The sequence below is a fragment of the Gordionus sp. m RMFG-2023 genome, chromosome 1 (genome assembly GCF_954871325.1).
Source record: "Gordionus sp. m RMFG-2023 chromosome 1, tfGorSpeb1-WG-v2, whole genome shotgun sequence".
Taxonomy (NCBI): Eukaryota; Metazoa; Nematomorpha; class Gordioida; order Chordodea; family Parachordodidae; genus Gordionus; species Gordionus sp. m RMFG-2023.
The window spans coordinates 54,368,195-54,390,562 of NC_088775.1; the positions used below are offsets into that span (position 1 = coordinate 54,368,195).

The 22,368-nt window shown below is 30.7% G+C and overlaps 2 protein-coding genes across 2 annotated transcripts in view; both read right to left on the minus strand.

Moving 5' to 3' along the window:
- LOC135927516 (vigilin-like) overlaps window positions 1-13,457 on the minus strand; it is a 108,192-nt gene extending 94,735 nt beyond the window's left edge. The window contains exons 1-6 of the mRNA XM_065463544.1: window positions 13,378-13,457; window positions 13,125-13,337; window positions 12,992-13,067; window positions 11,335-11,544; window positions 10,238-10,453; window positions 7,428-7,676 (exon numbers count right to left, since the gene is read on the minus strand). Of these exons, the coding sequence (XP_065319616.1) occupies window positions 7,428-7,676; window positions 10,238-10,453; window positions 11,335-11,544; window positions 12,992-13,067; window positions 13,125-13,337; window positions 13,378-13,457 (1,044 nt within the window). The remainder of the gene's footprint in view (window positions 1-7,427; window positions 7,677-10,237; window positions 10,454-11,334; window positions 11,545-12,991; window positions 13,068-13,124; window positions 13,338-13,377) is intronic.
- On the minus strand, window positions 4,430-5,838 carry LOC135932055 (piggyBac transposable element-derived protein 3-like). Its single transcript, XM_065469398.1, has 2 exons — window positions 5,502-5,838; window positions 4,430-5,451 (listed from the first exon to the last, which is right to left on the minus strand). The coding sequence occupies exons 1-2, from the start codon at window positions 5,820-5,822 to the stop codon at window positions 4,525-4,527; spliced, it is 1,248 nt and encodes a 415-aa protein (XP_065325470.1). The 5' UTR covers window positions 5,823-5,838; the 3' UTR covers window positions 4,430-4,524.
- Window positions 13,458-22,368: the final 8,911 nt, after the last annotated feature.

Genomic DNA, 22,368 nt, shown 5'->3' on the forward strand with positions numbered 1-22,368 from the left:
TAATTTAAAATCTAATAATGGGGAATTTATTTCCGGGGAATAATTTTACCATGATAATTTTGTTTCCGGATTATTTTCCTAGGATATTTTTCCCGGGGAATTATCTTCCAGAGGATATTTTTACCTGGGGAATTATTTTCCAAAGGATTATTTTCCGGGGAACTGGGAAATTTTTTCCCGAGATTCGGGGATTTTTTCCCAGGGAATTATTTTCCGCTTACCGTCAGTGAGACCGCTCGTCAAGGGGATAAGGAATATATGTCAGTGTGAGACCATTCGTCAAAGGGATAAGTAATATACCATCCGGCGTAAAGCCTTTTCATTTGAAAGGCCAGCTGGTCTAAGAGTGGATGGTTACTAACTTTTTTAAGGGCAGCTAGGAGAATGTTGTTAATAGATTTATGGCGAGGTTACCGTCCACGGAAAAACTTGTAGTGCAAGGAATGGTAGGTATTCAATTCGATAGACTGGCCGCAATCGATGCAAATGGAGGGTACAACTGCACTATAGCATCGATATGCGTTAGCCGAGATTAGAACTGGCTATGGCTTCCAATCATTCATAGCCAGAGTTTGCATTTAATATTATGTTATTTGGGTTTTCCTCAAAGCGCCTGTTCAAAATGAGTTATTCAAGGGAACATGCGATCAAAGGAGTATCCTAGTCTTTTTGAATGCTGGACCGCAGGCTGTTGCTGTCCCAAAAGATAAGGTCCTGAGATAGGTCGGGATCTATAGAAATTGATAAATTATTGATGATAACTTGAGAGGTTAGATGAGATGAAATAAAGTCTGAAAGAGAAGTTAGTAGTGGAGATCGGATACCGATATCACCTGATTTGCTGAGGAATGTGACCTGAAGCTAGGATAAGGAAAATTTTATGTTTAAATATATTTTAGAGAAGACCCTTGATTTGGGTTTCATGAAAAACTAGCAAATCGCTGCATTTATAGATCAGTGTCGATCTCAAGGTGTAGAGGATTGTGGGAATATTAAAATAGTTTTTTAATTTAAAAAAAAGTATTAATGGAAGGTAATTAAATAATATGCTAAATACAGACAAATTGCTTAGGGATTTGTTTAGAAAGTTTCGATAGATATTTCTCCCCCAATGTGTGATCCAAGATGTGTCATATCATCCCTGTTGATGACATGGTAGGTAGTGTTTAATGGAATGGATGGATGAATGATTCAGGAAATATCTCACACTTAAGGTGATTGAGTAAAGGTTTGTAATATGTGAGTTTCTCAATAATGGGAGAGATATATAAAAATATGGAAAGCTTGCCCGCAACGATGGCATCAACGAGATACAAGGAATTTAAGGTGAGGTTAAAGTTAAATTTCCTTAATTATTTTGTAGATATCAATGTAGAAGAGGGCATGACCTAATCTCCTTGTCGAATTTCCTCTTGAATTTAATTATTGTATTCTAAAAAGTTTGGTTTTGGCTGTGATAAATGTATGATGTGGATTCTAGATATATGTTACAAAATAAAGGAACAAAGTGTAGTCGTTTTATAGTATTGAAAGCATTGTTAAAATTATTTTAAAAAAGTCGCAAGCTGCAAACTAAAAAACAATTAAGTTGAAGTATTTATAATAAATCCGAAATTTACTCTATGGCCTAATGGGTTAGATGTATGCTTGGAAACAGAAGGACGCAGGTTCAATCCTGGTAAGGAGCATTAAAACTTTCAGGTTTTTCTTCGATGACTGATGTGATGAATTTCGGAGCTTAGAGATGACACCCTGGTCACCGACAGGCCTGGACAGCGGGGTGCTAAGGATACTTATCCATTAAACAAAATGAAGGAAACAAATGAAAATATGAAAATGAAAGCTAGGGCGTTCCCTCCAAGCGACGCGGGATGTAGACCTCCATCCTGCGAAAAGTAAAATAAAGGTCAAAGCAAAGAAGACAAGGTTAGCAAGTTTGAATATTGGGACACTTAAAGGTAAAACGAAAGAATTGGCATCAATGTTGAACAAGAGAAAAGTTGATATAGCGTGCATACAAGAGACGAAATGGAAAGGTCAGAAGACTTTAATGATTGGAGATGGGTATAAATTATGTAATTGTTAGCAATAGGAATGGTGTAGGCATCATCCTCAGTCAAGATCTAACCTCCTCAGTAGTAGAAGTCAAGAGGATCTCTGATAGACTAATGAAGATAAAACTCTGCATTGTTCAATCAATACTACACATCCTTTCAGTATATGCTCCTCAAACGGGTTGCAAGGAAGAAGAGAAAGATGATTTTAGAGCTATCCTTGATGAAGCTGTAATGGAAATCCGTAAGGATGACCTAGTCATAATTGGTGGTGACTTAAATACGCACGTGGGGAAAGCAAGAGATAGCTACAAAAGGCATCATGGTGGTTTTGGATATGGAGAAAGAAGATGAAGGAGAGCATGTACTGAAATTTGGGCAAGCCCACGACCTTGCCTTAACCAACACCTACTATAGGAAAAAAGACAGTCATCTAATAACATATGAAAGTGGTACAAGGAAAGCACAGATAGATTACATGCTAATCTCTCGCAGAAGATTAAAAGATATAATAGACTGCAAAGTCAACCCAGGAGAAGATATCGCAGCACAACACAAGCCACTAGTCATGGATTTACACATCGCAAATAAATCCACTCAAAAAAAGATAAAACTGGAAGCATGCATCAAATGGTGTAAATTAAAAACAATGACAGATGCCTTTGCAATCAATGCAAACATTGAAACAATAGAATCCTCACAAGTCAGTGAAAAAATGTGGACACTTTCATCCAGATTAATAGACACTGCCAAATCAACACTAGGCTTGACAAGGGGAGGTAACAAATCATACAAAGAACTATGGTGGTGGAATGAAGAGGTACAAACCACTATACAGGAGAAAAAAGCCCTTTATAAAATATGATACAAATCCAAAAACTCAGATGACAAGACAAGATACAAAAAATCCAAGAGAATAGCTACAAAGGCGGTGGCTAAGGCCAAATCTATGGCATACGATGACATGTATGAAGAACTACATACCAAAGAAGGGGAAAAATATACAGATTAGCCAAACAGCGAGAAAAGAATTCTAGGGATATAAACGGAGCTCCGAAAATAATCAAAAACAAAGATGGGAAATTGATAATAAAGGAAAAAGGAATTATGAATAGATGGAAAAAATATTTTTAGGAGCTTCTCAACTTTAATCCCCACATACTACATCTAGATGAACACTCCCCATGTCAAAACCTTGTACAACCAATAACAGAACAAGAAATAATCACATGCCTCAAGCCTATGAAAAACAACAAAGCTAGGGGTCCAGATAATATTCCAATAGAAAGCCTTAAAGCACTAGAAGATGATGGAATACATTTCCTCACAAATCTATACAATAAAATACTTGGAAATGAAGAGGTTCCTCAAAAATGAAGGCAGAGCTATCTAGTTCCTATCTTCAAAAATAAAGGGGATCCACACAATTGTCAAAATTACAGGGGCATAAAACTAATGTCACACTGTCTAAAACTATACGAAAAAATAATAGAAAAAAAATTTAGAGACATAATCGAAATAGGAGAGACTCAGTTTGGCTTTATGCCTGGAAGATCAACAACTGATGCTATCCACGCAATTAGGCAAATGAGTGAAAAATACAGAGAAAAGAACAAAAAACTACACATGGTCTTTCTCGATCTAGAAAAGGCTTTCGATAGAATCCCAAGAAAACTTATCTGGTGGGCGGTACGCCACAAAAAGGTTCCCGAAAAATATATAAGAATAATACAGGATATGTATACGGGCCATACAACAATGGTCCGTAGCACAACAGGTACTTCAGCAGGCTTAACAAAAGCCGAAGGAGTTCATCAAAGGTCGGCTCTCAGCCCACTTCTCTTCATTACAGTAATAGATGTATTAGCACAGTCTATACCTCAAGCAGTCCCGTGGAATATGATATTTGCAGATGATATTGTGATACTTGCAGAATCCAAGGATGAAATGAAAGAAAGATTAGTGAGTTGGATAAATATCCTAGAAAAGCACGGACTAAAAGTAAATAGAGAAAAGACTGGGCTCCACTATACAAACAAACGGCACAATAGAAAAAGAGATAAAGAGTCAAATTAATCAAGGGTGGTTAAAGTGGAGATCTCTATCTGGAGTGATTCTCACACAAATTAAAGGGAAAAATCTACAGTTCCATAAACCAACTATTCTATATAGTTCGGAAACATGGCCAACTATTCTATAGTTCGGAAACATGGCCAACCAAGTAATCAGAGAGAAGTCTACAAACTATGGAGATGAGAATGCTGAGGATGATTGCTGGGGTAACAAGAAAGGATAAAGTGTGCAGTACAAGAATACTAAGTAGTTTAACCCTTTAGGTTCCCTCATAAAATTAATATGATGCAACACGATATTTACTAATTTTTTTATTGATTCTAATATAATATAATATAAAACACACAAAAAAAGTTTTTTAAATTCAAAATGGCGGCTCTCCCTGGTGGTTTTAAATTCATATCATTGACACCTTATGGAAACTTTCAAAACAATTTCTATTTTTATTTAGACAGAGTGGTACGTTGCATGATTTGCACGACCACCTTGTTCTTCTGGGATTTAACTTTGTACTACAGAAGGTACACCTTCGTGAGGTTCCTGCCTGAGGTTGATGAGCTGAATTTTTTAGTCTAATTTCTGGAAGGATATAAGGTTTATTATTTTTTCTTTGCATTGATATATAATTATTATCATTATGAATATTATCATCCCTATTAACATTTTTACAGTATGCCAATTCGCTAGCAATTATTTGTCTTCGGAATTCTTTCGATGAGAGTTTATTATCTGTAAGAATATTGTATATTATGAATGAATTGATAATCGCCGCATCTATCAGCCAAAAGAATATTGGTAGCCACCATTTTCGCCACTTTCGCGAAATTTCATATAAAGACTTTAAATGGTCGAAATGGTCAACAGACCCCATATATTTATTATACATCTTTATCATTATTGGACATTTTACGTCAAAAACTTCCCCTTTTTTATTTTTTCTCTTCACAGTATCCACTGATCTCGGATCAATATAATTGGACATTATAAATACGTCACGATTATCTCGCCATTTAATTATACTTATATTATTTTTGTCACTTCTCCAGTCAAACTCACCTCTTTTTAATTTTGTTTCCATATTCTTTATGGGCAAGTATCTCCTATTTTTGTTTAGTGTTCCGCTAGCATATATACCTTTCTTTTTTAAATCGGCCATTAGAGTATAACTCGTAAAATAATTATCGAAAAATATTTTATGATTTTGAAGTCCTTCACAAAACTTTGTTACAACATTATAACCAAGATTACTTTCAACCTCTTTATTTTTCCCAACATAGATATTAAAATCATTCATATATCCTGAATTATCGCATCTCATCCAAACCTAAAAATATAGTTTAGCCGAAATAAATAATGACAAAATTTACACATTACCTTGAAACCGCGTTTCGTGGGTTTCTTAGGCATGTATTGCCTAAATCCTATACGGCCTTTGAACCTAATCATTCCTTCGTCAATTGCTTGATATTCCGAGGAAAGAAAATATTTCAAGCAAGAGGAACGGATATTATCAATGAATGGTCTTATTTTGTATAATTTATCATAATTTTCATCATTTCTCGATGGTTCTAAGATATTGTCATTTATATGGATGTGGGCCATAAGCCAAATAAAACGTTTTACTTTCATTATGGATGAAACAAAATTGTCATGGAATTCTGGTTTAGAACTCCAATAATCTTTGTAATTTGCCATAGTTTTAATTCCAAAGAGTATATGAAGACATAAAAATTTTCTTATTTCTGTAGGATTAGTTGGTTGATATTTAATATTTTTTTGTTGGGCATATAAATTGGTATTGAATGTAATTGTATTTATTAGAGAATCATTAATAAATTTCTTATATAAATCTGATGGATACAATGGGTCCGTTTTTAAAGATGATATTGGACCTGATATTTTATCAAATTCTAATGCTGGTTGTGAAGAATATTTCTTGGACCAGATAGGATTATTATGGTTTGTAGCAGATTGATCATACGCATCTTGTTCAGAATTGTCATCAATTTCAATTTGATAAGGTGTATCCGATTCATAATCATCACTATCAATTTGGTAACGTGTATCCGATTCATAATCATCTTCGGAATCATTGGATGAGTTGTCTAACGAAGAACCTTCAGATGGAATGTCCAGATAATCATCCATATATATAACAAGCTAAAATTATTGCGAAATGAGTTGGCAAAATTTATCAATTATTTAAAAAAATAAATATTAAAAATATTGTTGTTAAGTGGCAGTGGTTAGTTTAATATACCACATTAAAAAGATCAAAATAATATATAAATATTATTTATTTGAGCAAAAATAAATATTAGAAAGATAGATAAAATAGTGAGGAATATATATATTTAAAAATATTTGATAAATATACTTACTTATAATTAAAATTGGAATTTTAAGAAAAATCACCGTAAAAAACGTATTTTGAAATAAAGGCGCGAAAAAAAAAATTAAAAAATAACTCCTCCACAAACATATGAAAAAGAATATCTTTTAATATATATTCGTGGTGGTTTCATTTTATATGATCAACTCCTTTAGAAGATATAAAGGTTAAAAGGTGGTTTTATATTTGCACTACCGCGACCGAAAGGGTTAAAGGTAGTGCCCATTAAGACTAAGTTAATGGTAAACAGACTTAGGTGGTATGGGCACACAATGAGAAGGCCTATGAACTAGAAATAAGGTTGAGAGTTTGGAAGTGATGGGCAAACGTAAAAGAGTAAAGCCAAAACTTCAATGGGGCCATAAAGTTAGAGCCAATATAAAGAAGTATAAATTAGATAAAAGAGATTGTATGAATAACATAAAGTGGAGACAGATGATGAAGGAGTTACCACCAGAAAAGGTGAAAGCTAAAGAGAGAAAAAAATTAAATATAACCAAAAGGTCATTTCATGACAGAATGTTTTGTCTGGAAATGCCCTCTAATGGAGTATTTAGTCCAACTTAGAAATTCATAAACTTTACGGTAATCAGTTTTACTATAAAATTCAGAAAACAATATATAAATCGGGAAGACACTTGCGAATAAATTCAGTTGACAAAAGTTTGGATAAATTTAATGCTTCAAAAAATAAAATAATGTTATTCATATTAGAATTATATGTACAAGTTGAGAAAAAGGCATGAAGTAGCATTATTATTAAGCTGCTTGTTAATATAATTTATATTTCAAGCTTTTCAAATTTCGATGCTATGCAATTAAATTTATAGTTATTCAACGTATTCAATCTAGATAAAAAAAATTGTATATAATTTTACAAATGTATGTATATGGTAAAAAATTAGGACTTGATTTTCAACCAGAAGAGCAGCTTGATGGTGAAATCTAGTGGGTCCAAAAAGGGTTATTACGTCATTTTTTCCATCTCCATCTTCGTTCATCATGGCATGCGTTCTATTCGCATTTGAAGCGGTAGGTATAAGTATCAAAACACCAGTTTTCCTAAGGACATTTTGTATGAAACTTCCTCTGTTTCCACATATGTATTTGTGTTTGCATCGATCTATTTTGAGTTCTGATTTAGTGCAGCTGATAATCTGGTGTATTAAATAAATGAAAGAAGTGCATAAAAACTAATGGTATCCCAAAGAACATGGTGTAGCAGTTTTTTTTAACCTATACCAGTCGATACTAAAATTTAGTCAACATTATACTAAGAATTTTATTTTAATTTAAACATTTATTCAAATATTAAAAATAAAATATAAAAAATATGTAAACCATTATAAGCTTAACATTTATATAAAAACTATAGTAAATTTAAAAAACATTTTAAAAAATATATAAGACGGGGAAAAAATAAATCTTTAAAAAAGAAAAAAAGGGCTCTCATTTAGATCGATGAAACTAAGAGTAAGATAGTTACCTCAAATACAGCAACTTGAGAATTATAAAATTTTAAAAGAGGATCCACGATCCCCATTGATTTGTGAATTTTTTTACCTAAAATCTTAAAAAAATGATAGGTTAGGGGCCTAAGGACCCATTGGTAGAAATTACTATTGGGATAAAAGAAATTTCAAAGGTCATATCGGGTAAATATTGGGGTTAGTAGAGACTGGTCTTTTCCCATCAGACAGGGACGAGTGAACGGGTTCTAGATTTGAATAATTAGCTAAGCCTAATTTATTCAAGATGCGACTGAATCGCTTTCTAGAATATAAAAAAACTAAACGATGTTTGCCTTTAAAATAGAACACTTTCCCGCACTCTTTGCATGTATGAGGTAGACGTAGGCAGTTGTCTAATTTATACCCAATAGTCACCCTAAACCTCTCATTTGATAGCAGAAGACCAAGAATGGCCCTTGGAAAAGCTTCAAGCCATTCATGACCCGAACTTCGTCCCAAATATATGAGGATACGAGTGTCAAGTTGATGGATTAATCCCTCACTAATTTCTTAAAGTTTATGAAAGTATCTTTGCTGTAGATTGTGGAAGAGATGAAAGACATAAATATTTCGCCTATAAGTCACAGGTAGTTTCAAATAGACTAGATCAATTTTTCATTATTATTATTAATGTTAATTTTATTTTTAGTTCTATTCATAATAATAATCTAAGAATTATTGATTTAAAAAATTTATCTCATTAAAAAAAATTAAATCGCTCAGCTATTAAATCGTATAGTATCGGAACCCACTGTGAATCCAGCTTAACTAGTTTATAAAAATAAAATAAAATTGTTTTTAATTCATCAAAAATTATAATAATTTTTATTTTAGCTGTATCGCACAATTCGAATCTAGTGTGCTTTAGTAATTAATTTAGGAGACTGGCCACGTTTATAGTAAGCACGTATCGCTAGATATTTGTCAAAGCAAAGTAAATAGGTAAAGGTTAGGGATAACTGCAATGCGATGAAATAAATTATATCGCTATAGATTTATAAAAATACTTAGCGATGCGTGTTGCATCGCTTGAGCGTTGCGCGCTTACTTCTATTTTTAAACAATGATAGAAAAACATTTCGTCAAAAATGAACATAATTTTACTCTTTTTGTTTTGTATTAAATAAAAAATAATTACATTTTGTTATTAGATATTAAATGATTTCATAGAGCTAAAAAAGAAACCGTAAAATGTTAATTGATATATTTTTTCTTAGTCTAAATTGTTGAATTTTTTAAAAATCCGGGCAGAGCTGATTTTTTTTACAACCCATTCCAGTCGTGCAATTGGCACCTCTTTAATCTTGATATTTTGTCTCACATGTAAAAATTTCTTGGAATCCAGCTGACACTCTGATTAATTATTAAGTATATAGTGGCATATTTTGACGTCGACCCTGGTTATATATTTACAGTTTAATCTGTCTACCTTTGGGATCTATAGGCAGATTACATATCACAACAATGTCACACCCTAGACAAAAAAAATGGCAACTCTCAATTGTTCATTTGATAAAAATTGTCAAGATTATGCCAAGGGAAAGCTTCCAACAAATCATTTCATCTGCTTTAGTCGTTGCCCCAAAAAATGAAGAGCTTCTAAAGGTGAGGGTAATTAGAATGACTGATTAAAATTTTGGATTAGCCAAAAAAAGTTTAAAATTATTATATTTGATGGGAATATGGTGTTAGGAGTGTAATATAAAAATTAATGTAAAGAAAACATTGTCAGTGATAAGTTAGATTTTTGGAAAATTTATCCTTTTAATTTATGTCGTTTTCCACATCTGGAATAAGATTTAAGGCAGCTATTATTACTTTTTGTAAAATAATTAAAATCTGCTTTGTTATAGTGTTTTAATTATTTTTCGATAGATATGAGGGAGATAGTTGGTACTGTGTAAATTAACCCATAACTCTTTATTTCGACGTCTGCCTAATATAACCTGTCCTAAATGAATTAATATAGTTGTAAACTATTTTTAAATAATTAAGTATTGTCGCATATTAGTTAAATATATTCGTATATTTCACAAACATCTAAAACTATACAGCTGCGATTTAAAATATTCACAAAGATCTTTATAGTTTTTTAAATATTTATATCAATATTCAAAAATATATTTTTTAAAGTGGAATTTTTAAAATAATTATTTTCCCAGTATTTACAATATAACTTCCTCATTGAAATTGTAAAATATATATACCATGTCTTGATAGAGGGAGTTAATAATTTCGCAAACAGAATCAACATCTTCGCGCAAACCAGATATCACGATTTCATCTCGAGCCGCATTCGCTGGAGGAATGTAAACGCGGACATCAGCCTGGGATTGTATTGAGTACAGTCTATCGCTCTCAGCGCCACGAATCAGAGGGTGAAATTCGCGAGACACATATAAGATTCGACGGGAACGTTTGCTCTGAAGAATTCATATATGTATATGAAGAGTTTGGTATAAGTTACGTGAAATTAGAATATATTGAAAATGAGGGATAAAAGAATATAAGGAATAAAAATATAATGTGAAATCAAAAGGTTATCACAAGAATTTTTTTTGGGAGGGGGGGGGGAATTGTATAAATTGGAAAATGTGAGATCATCGGCATACTTTTGAACATAAAAATAGAAATTCTCTCTAAGATGAAACCATACAAGGAATTGCTAGAAAGGATTAGGATAGAGGCGATTGGAGCGGTGATGAGAAGTAATAGACAAAGGTGATTTGGGAATGTTGAACGAAAGATGGTTTGGTAAAGAGATGCACCCTTTTGGAAGTAAGGGGATCATGGCCTCGAGGAAGATCCAAGATGCCGTGAAAAAAAGTGACAACGGATGATATGAGAAAAACGAATCTTATAAATAGAAAGGTTCAGTAAGGTAAAAATGGAGAGATGGAAAACTGACTTGCCCGGATAAACCGGAAAACCGCCATTAAACGGATAAGATAAAAATTCTTTAAATATTTAAAACCTATGAAACCAGCTATTTTAAAGTTTATACACCTATAATGGTAACTGGTTATATTAAAATATCGGTCAATCCGATACAAAATGTTAATATCGCGTGATCCGATGTTGATTATTAATATAATCTACAAACCTATTTTATTGATAGTAGACAATTTGGGATACTCTTTAAAGGATAATCATGAAGGGAGAGGGACGCTTTTTGAAAAAATATAAATCTTAAAAATAACAATGCATATTTTTTTTCTTTGAGAAAATAAGTTAATTAAAAGCATTTAATTTGGATATTATAGATTTTATTTCTTTCTTAATTTGGGAAAAAAATATTGCACACCAATTGATCGACTATATCCCTTATTTTGGCGGATGCTAACGAAACTCCTTCCTTATTGCCGTCTATTTTGACAAGAGTGGAATTGGAGTTTCTGGCAGGGATTGAGATTTTGACCCCTTTGCATTCTTTTTCGAGCAATATGACGGACTGGCCATTTTTGCCCCTCAAAACAGAGTGATATTCCTTGGGGATGTCCAAGACGGTGTTGGCCTGTCATATATTAAATAAATTATGAAGGCACATTTTTTAATAACAAGATAGAAATCAATTAATGTTGATACAAGACAAGGGAAAAAAACTATATTTATTTCCTATTAAAGAAATCTTACAATAATTTTTTATTATCATTTAATTATATATTTTGTATATAGATATCAACTCAATAATTTTTTACTCACTTTATAATTGAAATTTAACAAAAATTTTTACTCACTTTATAATTGAAATTTAACAATAGAATCCTAAATTTATACATACCTTATATATTTATAATATAATGATCAGACATACAGAGGTCACATTTGCACAGCCCGGCCCGGATTTTTTTTTAAAAATTAGGCCCGGCTATGAATTTTTTAAAAATAATATTACATTTATTTTTAAATTTTGTGGCGAATAATGGCGATTTAAAATATACGGTTTTAAAATATATCGGCCCTAATATTTTTTTTAAAAAAAAATTTCAGTTCCAGCCCTGGTATATTTAAAAAAATTAAAGGGGTTAGGGCCGGGACGGTAAGTTGATTATGATAAATAACTAATAATATTTGTGATTTATATCTATGCTTATTTTCAATAAATATATAGTATCAGTATTGGTGCTTTGCATCTCTGATCATAATATTATAATATAAAAAATTCTGTACAATTATTTATTTATTTGAATTTTGGGAGTTAAAATAGAAGGAAAATAACTTATAAATCTTTTTCAACTCTAATAATATAGTTAGACTTATAAGTATTTAACTATTTCTAAATAATTTTAAAATTTTAAAAATAAGTTTTTTAAATAAATTATATTTTGAAATCATCTGCTTCGGTATAAAGATTATTCAGTTTTGCAAATTTAATTAATAGTATTCAGTTATTTTTTTCCATTTTTAAATGTGATTTATTTGAAATTTTGTTTGTTTTTTAATTAAGTATTACATTACAATAAAAATTCATTTTATTGTGAAATTATGCTTAAAACTATACAATTCAAATTTTTGCAATTATAACATAATTTATGAAATTATAAAATTTATTTTGTTATAACAAAAATAAATAGATATCCTGCTGTATAAATATATTATTTAGATTGATATTTTTGAATATATTTTAATTTGTTATATATTTTTTTCGTTTGTAAATAAGATTATTTAACTTGTAAAAATTTATAATATATAAATGTGAAGATCTTAAAAAATAATAAAGTTTGTTATATAAAACTTAGTGTAACAGAAAAGATATTAAAATAATATTATATATATATATATATAACATTATCATTTTAAAAGCTAAAATTATATCAATATTTAAACAGCTAAAAAAAATATTTTGCAAATTATAGGCTGAACTAGGAGAGAAAAGGGAGTGTTTCGAAAAAACATTTGTAGTTCCCCTTTAGGATTTCGAATTAGATTTTTTGTTTAAGAGATAGGGACTTGTTTTTGACCCCTGTCCTTAATGCAATTCTTCTACCCAATTGATTTAAGAACTTTAGAGATAGGGGACCGGGGTTTCCCAGAACGCTAAAAATTAGGGGAATATATATAAATGAATTAGGGAGGAATCTATATTTATTAAACTTATTGATTTCCTGGAGTTTTAAGCGGTCGGTATTTCCGTTAGCCGGAAAGGAGGTAACACACGAGACATCCAAGACAAGTCTTTTGCCGCCGGGCCAAGACGTCAAAGACATGCCGTCGGGACGCTTACCGTTCGCATTTAGGAGACCTAATGGCTCCAAACTATTGGGGAAACCGGCCGAAATCAAGGCTTCCTCAGAAAACGGCCACTGACTTTGAGACAAGAAAAACAATGTCTAAAGAAGGGATCAACCTGTTTGCGACAGGCAGCACAGGTGTCCACAGAAGGGATAAGCCAACCAAGCCTATGGCCAATGGCAGTTTGAAACTCATCGTCGAGTAACGTTTACTTTTTACCAGTCGAAATCGCGTCTAGCTATTCATGGCCGTTAGAAAATTTTTTTGCGTTTCTAATCAGTTGAAGGTTAGTTAGATCGGGACACAGACAAAGATTTTCAAATGCGCATTGAAGCACAGGGACCAGGAAGCTCTTTAGATGACTGGAAACTAGCTGCTCGGATCCTTGGTTAGCTAGGGTAAGCCACTTATTCGAGATGAAAGAAAGCACGCAATTGTCATTAGGAAGGGGGGTGAAAATCGAAGACCACCTCGGTAAGCGGGCATAGAGGCGAAGGATCAATTAAAATCGGAATAATTTAAGACTAAAAGGGATTCGATAAAATGTTTAAATTTTAATTCTAAGGCCTTAAGGAGGGTGTTATACTGGAAAACTGGGGAAGATTTAAATATGTGTAAGAATTTCGGTAGGAAAAGACATTTAAGGTGAGGAAAAAGAATTAATGCCAGGGAAGATGAGGAAGATTCTTGAGTGAATTGAAAAGGGACTGAATCAATCTCTACATTGTAAACGATGTAGAGATAGATTCTTAAGACATACTCTCTACATTGCAAACGATGTAGAGGTAGATTCTTAAGACATATAAAATGTAACGACACTATATCTAGTGCCATAAAATCCGTTGGAATTATTTAACCCTTAGGTCGGCTGGATTTTGTAAAGCAGATAGTAAACGTCCCGTTAGTTAATCCAAAATTCTATGGAAGAATGTTAAGTTCTTAACTTGTGATTTTTTCTGTGTAGACCAACTCGCATCCAACTTAAACCATGATGTATTGTTGAAGCAGAACGAAGTAAATCTGCCTAGTATTCTCCTGTTTTTCCTACCAACCATTTATTCATACCAATAATTGCTACAACGTTAACTTCTTTTGGTATTCACGCTCTAGCCTTCTAAAGATATAGTGCATCGCATTACATTAAGACCGAAAATTCAAATGAAGGCTATTACCTAAGACAAAGAATAGTGGTTAACATAATTTGATCTAACCATATCAGTTTCCTATTCTCTGTTGATGGATAAAAATTAATTATTCCTTTATTTATTATAGCGTGTTATGATATTATTTTACTATTTTGTATCATTTCATATATTAGGAATTTAATAAAGATAATTTTACAATATAAAATATTTTATAAAATTAAATCGTGTTAAATAAAGCTATAACTAGGGCTGTGCCGATATTAAATATCGGATCGGATCGGCATCGATATATAGCGTTTTCCAAAAATATCTGAACGGGCCGATACCTGTAAAAACCGATCCGATCTTTTTACTTTTCTTTTTTGTTATTTTATGTATATTTATTTGACATTAATATTATATTCTAAATAATTTTTTTTTAAACAATGCAGATGCACAACACCCTTTAAATTTTATTTACTTTTTTAAATAGATTTATAGTATTTTAAAAGTTTTTATAAAAATAGAAAGGAACACCCAAAGTTTTTTTATTTTAATCTTTTTAAATAATAAAGTCAATTTTATTATTTATACTTAAAAGAATTTTTTTAAATATGGTATCTGAATTATGGAAATATTTTACAAAAAGACAAAGATAATTTTGCAAAATGCGTTATCTGCTTAATTCAAATTTCACGGGGAGGAATAATGAAAAATTCATTTAATACTACAGTATCCGTAAACTTTTTTAATTATTGTAGAAATAAAAAAATTAAATTAAATGCATAATTCGATTTTTTAAATAAAAAATATTGATTTCTTAATTACATTTGGTTCAAAGGGGAGTGGTGAAAAATCAATATAAATATTGGTATCGGATCGATTTCGAACCAATATCTAAAAATATCGGATCGGTGAAAAATATGTGGATCGGCACAGCCTTAGCTATAACCAAAAATTGATTTGTATTTTATTTATTTTTATAAGAGAAATTCAATTCATCAATAAATCAACCAAAGTCCTCTCCCCCTCTCAAGCACAAATACTTTTTTAAAATATTTGATAGCTTTTGATTTATATTATACATTAATTAAAAATATTAGAAATAGATTAATGATTAAAATGGCATATTTACTAAACTTGAGCTAGGCCCTACGTGAAAATTTGTATATTTATTAATTAATCTATAACTATATATTAAAAAATGCCAATTTGATCTTATAATCATTTCCGGTTATTGACATCTAAATTTTTAAAACAATATTTGACATTATGTTACTTTCATGGTCTGCTATTAAGCTACGTAAAGTAATTTAAATAAAGCTTGTAGTTTAATTATATCCAAAAATATCTAAAATTATAGGGAGTGCATTTTGCACTAAATGACATATAACATTTGGATGCCCATATCTCGAATTTGAGGGCTACAACTATGTTTTGTTAGTTATAATATATAAACTCTTGCAAAAATTTTAGATAAATCTGAGGGTGTGGGGTTGCAAATTAGAGGTCTGAATTGTACGGGTGGCCAGCTCATCTAAGTGGGTAAGCGGGCTAAAAATTTATAAGAACAGGCGGGCGGGTTAAAAATATTTTAAATTTTTATTATTTAAAATCAGAGATGAGAACCAGAACACAAACCCTGAACCCGAACTCTTGATATTTCGCTGCAAACCTGAACCCTTTTTTATAATTTAGGGTTCAGTGTACAAGATTTAAAAAAAAATTTTTATTATTTTATTTTAAACTTTCATTTTATTTATTTTAAATGATATGTTAAAAATAATATAATATAATATAATATAATATAAAAAACATGTAATTTACGATTTACATTAATAAAAATATTAATTTAAAAAAAACATTTTTTGATCATAAATTTTAAAAGTTTTTTTATAAATGATGATAATATATAATATCTATTTTAGGATATTGTTGTTTGTGGATTATTAAATTGATAGTAAGACAATGAGAAGTACAAAATGACGAATATATTATAATTATGATGGTAAATTATTTTTATGGCAATACTAATTAATATAAATTTTTAAAAAAATGATGTTTGTGTTATTTTAACTAATTATAATAAGTCATTATTTTTCTGGTCTCCGATCCCTGAATCCGAACAGGGTTCAGAGATTTTTTACTGAACCCAAACCCGAACCCATTTTTTTAGACCTGCTTAAAATCATTTAAGTAAATATTAATAAAAAATTGTTCTCATGAAATTTTTTGATATTGAAAATTAAAATGTCCTTTTTTGGTATCATTAAAATAAATATTTTTGTATATCAAAAATTAGAATTTCCTTTTATGGTAATATAATAAAACTTTTTTCATAAAATAAATATTCTTTTTATGATATTGAAAAAATAATATATAAAAAAAGAATGCCATGTGTGTCGAACTAAGAGGGAAAAGGGAGTGTTTCGAAGAAACGCTTGTAATTCCCTTTTAGAATTTCAAATTAAATTTTTTGTTTGAGGGAAAGGGACTTGTTTACTCCGTCATTTTGAAATTTTTTACACAATTGATTTTAAAATTTTAAGGATTGGGGACCGGGATTTCCCAGAACATTAAAAATTAAAGGGATAAAAATAAAAGAATTTAAAAGGAACCTAATTGTTGCATTTTTTGATTTCTTGGCGTTCCAAGAGGTCAGAATTTTTATTAGCGGGAAATAAGGTAACACATGGCACATCCCAGACAAGTCTTTTGCCGCCGAGCCAAGATGTTAAGGACATGCCATCGTGACGCTTACAACGGCTCCAAACTATTGGGGAAACCGGCTGAAATCAGAGATTTACCGTTCAACATATTTATATTGTCATGTCGCAAAAAACGGCCACTGACTTTAGGGTAAAGAGAAACAATGTCTAGAAATGGATCAACGTAAATATTGCAGGGAGCACAGGTGTCAACAGACGGGATAAGAACCTAGCCAATGGCAATTTGAAAATCATCGTTTGTGAGTAACATTTCCTTTTTTCCACTCAAGATTGTGTCTTCATGGCCGTTGGGATTTTTTTTGAGTTTCTGAGTAGTTGAAGGTTAGTTAGATCAGGACACAAACTAAGTTTTTCAAATGCACATTGAAGCATGAAAACAAGAAAGCTCTTTTGATGGCTGGAAAAGGGGGGTTTTGATCCTTAGAGAACTTGAGTAAGCCAAGATTGTTTAGCCGAAGTTAAAAGTGGATCTTTCAACTAGATAAGCGAGGAAATAGAGTTTAAGTATATCCGTGAAAACAAGCAATTGCCATTAAATTGGAGGATGAAAATCGAAGTCCTCCCTGGTAAGCAGGCAAAGAGACAAATGCCCAATTAAAATCAGAAAACTTTAGGACTAAAGAGAATTCGATAATAAATTTTAATTCGAAGGACTTATGGAGGGAATTACATGATGTGGAAGAATTTAGGTAAGAAAAGACACTTTTTGGTGAGGAAAAAAAACTTATGGTTGGGAAGATGAAGAAGATTTTTTAGCGAATTAAAGAGATTAAATTAAATTGTCAAAAAAATTTTGACAAAAGGAAGTTGAAAAGCCGATAGGAGAATCTAAACGACAGAGTTCTCGTAAGGAATGATTTTAAACTCTAGGGGAGAATCCTTCATGTTGCGGGAAGATATTTCACATTTTTTCTATATAAGGAAAGACCAGTTTTCGGAGCTTCCATTTCAATGTACTCGAAGGCTGACATAACATTGGGTAAAGATCCGCCAAAAGAACGATCTAGAGATACCATAAATTAAGTTCTAATTTGAAATCAGGATATCAATTTTTGATCAAATCATGAATACTTATAGTAAAGAGCAAAGGACCTTGTGGATCATTTTGCGGAATATCCTTTTCAAGGGATGTGGAAAATTCCCCGAATTTGAGTAACCAGGGAAATCCATAGCAGGAATTAAGTAAATTCTAATATTTGGGGAAATTTTGTAAGGGGTAAAAATGAGCTCCTATGAATGCTGTTGAAGGCATTTTTGAAGTCTAACTTGCAGAAAACCTTATCCGCCTTTATAAAAATATGCGATACATGTGAGGTCATTTCGCACCCATCTCTAAATCTAAACTCTAACTGTGAGGGAAATAGGAGGAACCTGGCTTTAGACAGGATCCTATTTACTATAACCTTGACGACTAATCGACGAAAAAATGACCCTATGGCTGTCTAACCATCATCCAGTTTGATTAAAGAAACAAGAAGTACGCCAAAGAGAATAGGGCGTATATAATGAGGAACTTCGCGTATGAGGATATTATTAAAAAGTTCGATTAATGATTTTAGTAGAGGGTCAATAAAACCATTATCGAAGCATTGGATTAAATCAACAAAAAAAACTGTCGTCCCTTTATTAAAGGACTTCAAGCACTTAAGAACTTTATCACAGGTAAGAGGAATAGGAGGAGAACCATGAGGGTGAATGTTAGAAGGGGACTCCGATGGATGTTTTTCGAGAAGTTGTTGAAAAATAATGGGTTGATAGGGGAAATAATATCATCAGAAGTCAAAATTCGGGCAGCACCGTTAATGCCTCCAAGATCTAATTTTGAGATCAATGAGTTAGATGGAGTAATTTCATCAATAATGGTATTATCAAAATTGGACACTTTCTCCTTAACTGAGATATATATTATTTATTTTATTTTTGGGTTTTAGAACTCGAAAACAAAAAAATAATCAGGTCTAACCATAAGGGTGTTGAAAAGAAATCGGAGATTCAAATTATTTATAAGTGATAAGAAGGAACTTTGAAATCGAATCTCGAGCTGTAGGGATTCTAGATAACTGGGGGCTTATGTAAAATAAGAAATAAATCAACAGCGCTTGAGAAACAACAATCTGGACTGGGGTCACGCGAGTGAGGAGATAAAAGGATCTGGAAGTATACCTAAAACGAATTATTTGTTATTCGATTCGATTCGTATTTTACGAATACAAATAACACAATTCATTAAAAAGAATATTACTTTGACTTATATATTATTTTAGTTTATGTTAATAACAACAAAGTAGTGTTTGGGATTAAAGATCATCATTGAATCTCAGTAGGAATTTCTTATTGCTGAAATCAAATAATCTAAAACTTTCATTATTCTACTATGAATCAAAATTCACAAAAATTTATATTATCTTTATAAAATTATATTCTTGATTCTTTTCCCAATATAATTAAATTTTATGAACAGTGTTTGGAATTAAAACCTATAAATCCAAATCATTTTTGTAAAAAATATTTTATAAGTAAATCTATATAAAATTTAATATAAGTACATGTAATAGTATTTTTAAACTTAAAACTTTATTTTTCATTTATATCCAAATTCACTAAAATATATATTATAATTTTGTGATAAATTTTTTATAAGCTATCATCTCATCTACATTTTTGGATAATTTATCAATTGTATGAGCAGTTTGTAAAAAATATTTTATAAGAAAATTCTGATATGATGATTATAGGATCTGATGATTTTGACATATATATATTCCTGACTAACTTATTGATTGCCATATTGGGTTGGCTGGCTATGCTATAAATATTATAATAATATTTAATTTATTAAATAGATATTCAACCTATTGGTATAATAGATATTTCTGAATCAGAAAGCATTGGAGAACAAAGCCAATATTCATCATCCACCGCAAATTCTATACAGTCAGGCTCGGGAGGACGGAAAAATGCAGATATTTGAAAACATTATATTTACCAAGCATCAAAAGAAACTGCAAGATGTAAGATTTGTCGGGTTGAAATTAAGTGTAAAAAAAACTACTTCAGCTTTGATTAATCATTACAAACGATTCCACCAAAAAACTTATAATAATAAATTTATTGAATCATATTTTGATAATGATATAAATAAAAATCATATGCACAACAATAATGATATCAAACACCATTTATTAAAATTTTTGATCAAATCTAATATCCCATTTAAAATTCTTGCAACAAATGAATTTAAAGGTTTTGTTAAAGCATTAAATCCTAGCATTAAAATGTGTTCAATTCCTACATTAAAACAATACATTAATGAATCTTTTGATAATGATTTCCAAAAAATTAAATTGATAATAAACAAATCTAATACACAAATAAATTTTACAATAGATATTTGGTCAAGTCCAACAAATGTCCCATTCTTGGGATTAACCTGCCATTACATTGATGATGAATGGGTACTAAAATCGATATTATTAGACATTGTTCCTTTTACAAATTCCCATTCTGGGGAAAACATATATAAGACATTTTATAGAATCATTAACAATTATAGCATAGATATAAAGTCAACGGCTATTACATGTGACAATGCCGCATCAAACACTACCTTTATAAATACCCTTAAAATTAAAAATCCAAGATCAAAAATTGCACATATTCTCTGTTTTGCACATGTTTTAAATCTTGTTAAGAGGCACTATAAAAAGCATTCGAAATTCTTATAAGAAAACTACTATGATGAAAGAATTTTGTAATTCACAAATTCCATCTATTACATATTTGAAGTTAAAATTAGATACACCTATCAGATGGAACAGCTCATATTCTATGATAGAACGAGCAATACAAATGAGAAAAGCTATAGATCATGTCGTTATTAATAGTTATGATATATCTATTATTCAAGAGTAAATCTAATTTTTATTTTTTAATATAGGATGAATGGACCGCCTTAGAAAGAATACATTTAAACTTAAAAACATTTTATGATTTTACTGTTGCCATATGAGGAGAAACATATCCTACACTTAATCTGATCCCCTTTTATATATCATTAATTGAGCACCTAAGTCTCTTTGATAATATGCTTATAAACGCAATTAATGCGCAACAAAAAATAGTATCATATTATAATTTAACAGATTTCCAAACAATTATATCTGCAATATTAGATCCAAGACTTAAACTGGAATTTTTTGAGTGCCTACCTATATCTCATAATATAAACGATACAACTATATTTAATAATTTTGAGAAAATGTTTGATGAATATAAAATTAAATATGATGTATCAAAAAGTAAACCTTAAATACAATCAAATATGGATGTCATTTTTAAACAGAATGTTATGCCAATTTCTGAAATTGACACATATTTGATAGAAGTGAGAATAACGTCAAATAAAAACCCACTAGAATGGTGGAAATTACATGGAGACCGTTTTCCCGTGTTATCTAAAATGGCGAGGGACATATTGTCCTAACAGGGATCTTCAACCCCATGTGAGCGACTCTTTTCTGTTGGAGCTCATATGGTTACAAAATACAGAATGTCGTTAATGGAGGAAATAATCCGAAAAACTTTATGTTTGAAAAATTGGCTGTTGTCAGATTTATCTTCTACATTATAGATATGAATATTATATTGATTTTTCCACATTGTATATAAATATATTATATATGTATGCTTCTATTTTGTTTCACTAATAAAATTTGTTTGTATTTATCCTTAGTTAAATTTTACAAAATAAATTTTATAATAAATCTTTTTCCCATAATATTTAACACTCTAATATAAATGAAAACTATACTTGTAGAACAAAATAAACAAGGCTATCAATGTTTTAGGAACTAAATCCAGGAGGTCAATTCTTGACGATTTGAAAGATGGGAATACATAATTCTAACAGATGGATCTAATAAGGGAAATATTTTAATATTTCCATTGCCTCCGCTATTTTAACATAATTAAGGTCGTTTCAATAAAATTATTAAATTTTTTCCCCTCAAATAGTGAAAAATCCAAAGACAGCTAACCATTAATAGTAACTATAGCAGATTCGAGATTATCAATAAATTGCAAGTCAGCTTTCTGATTTGATAAGGCCTCAGTGAATTTGGTAAAAACAGAGTGTATTTACAGAACTGTGTTAGCACAATGTTGGTTGCGATATGTTCCTAATACCTGCCATCGTAGAATTTTAAAATTTTATAAACCGTTAAAAAAATATTTCTTAAATAAAGATTATAAAAG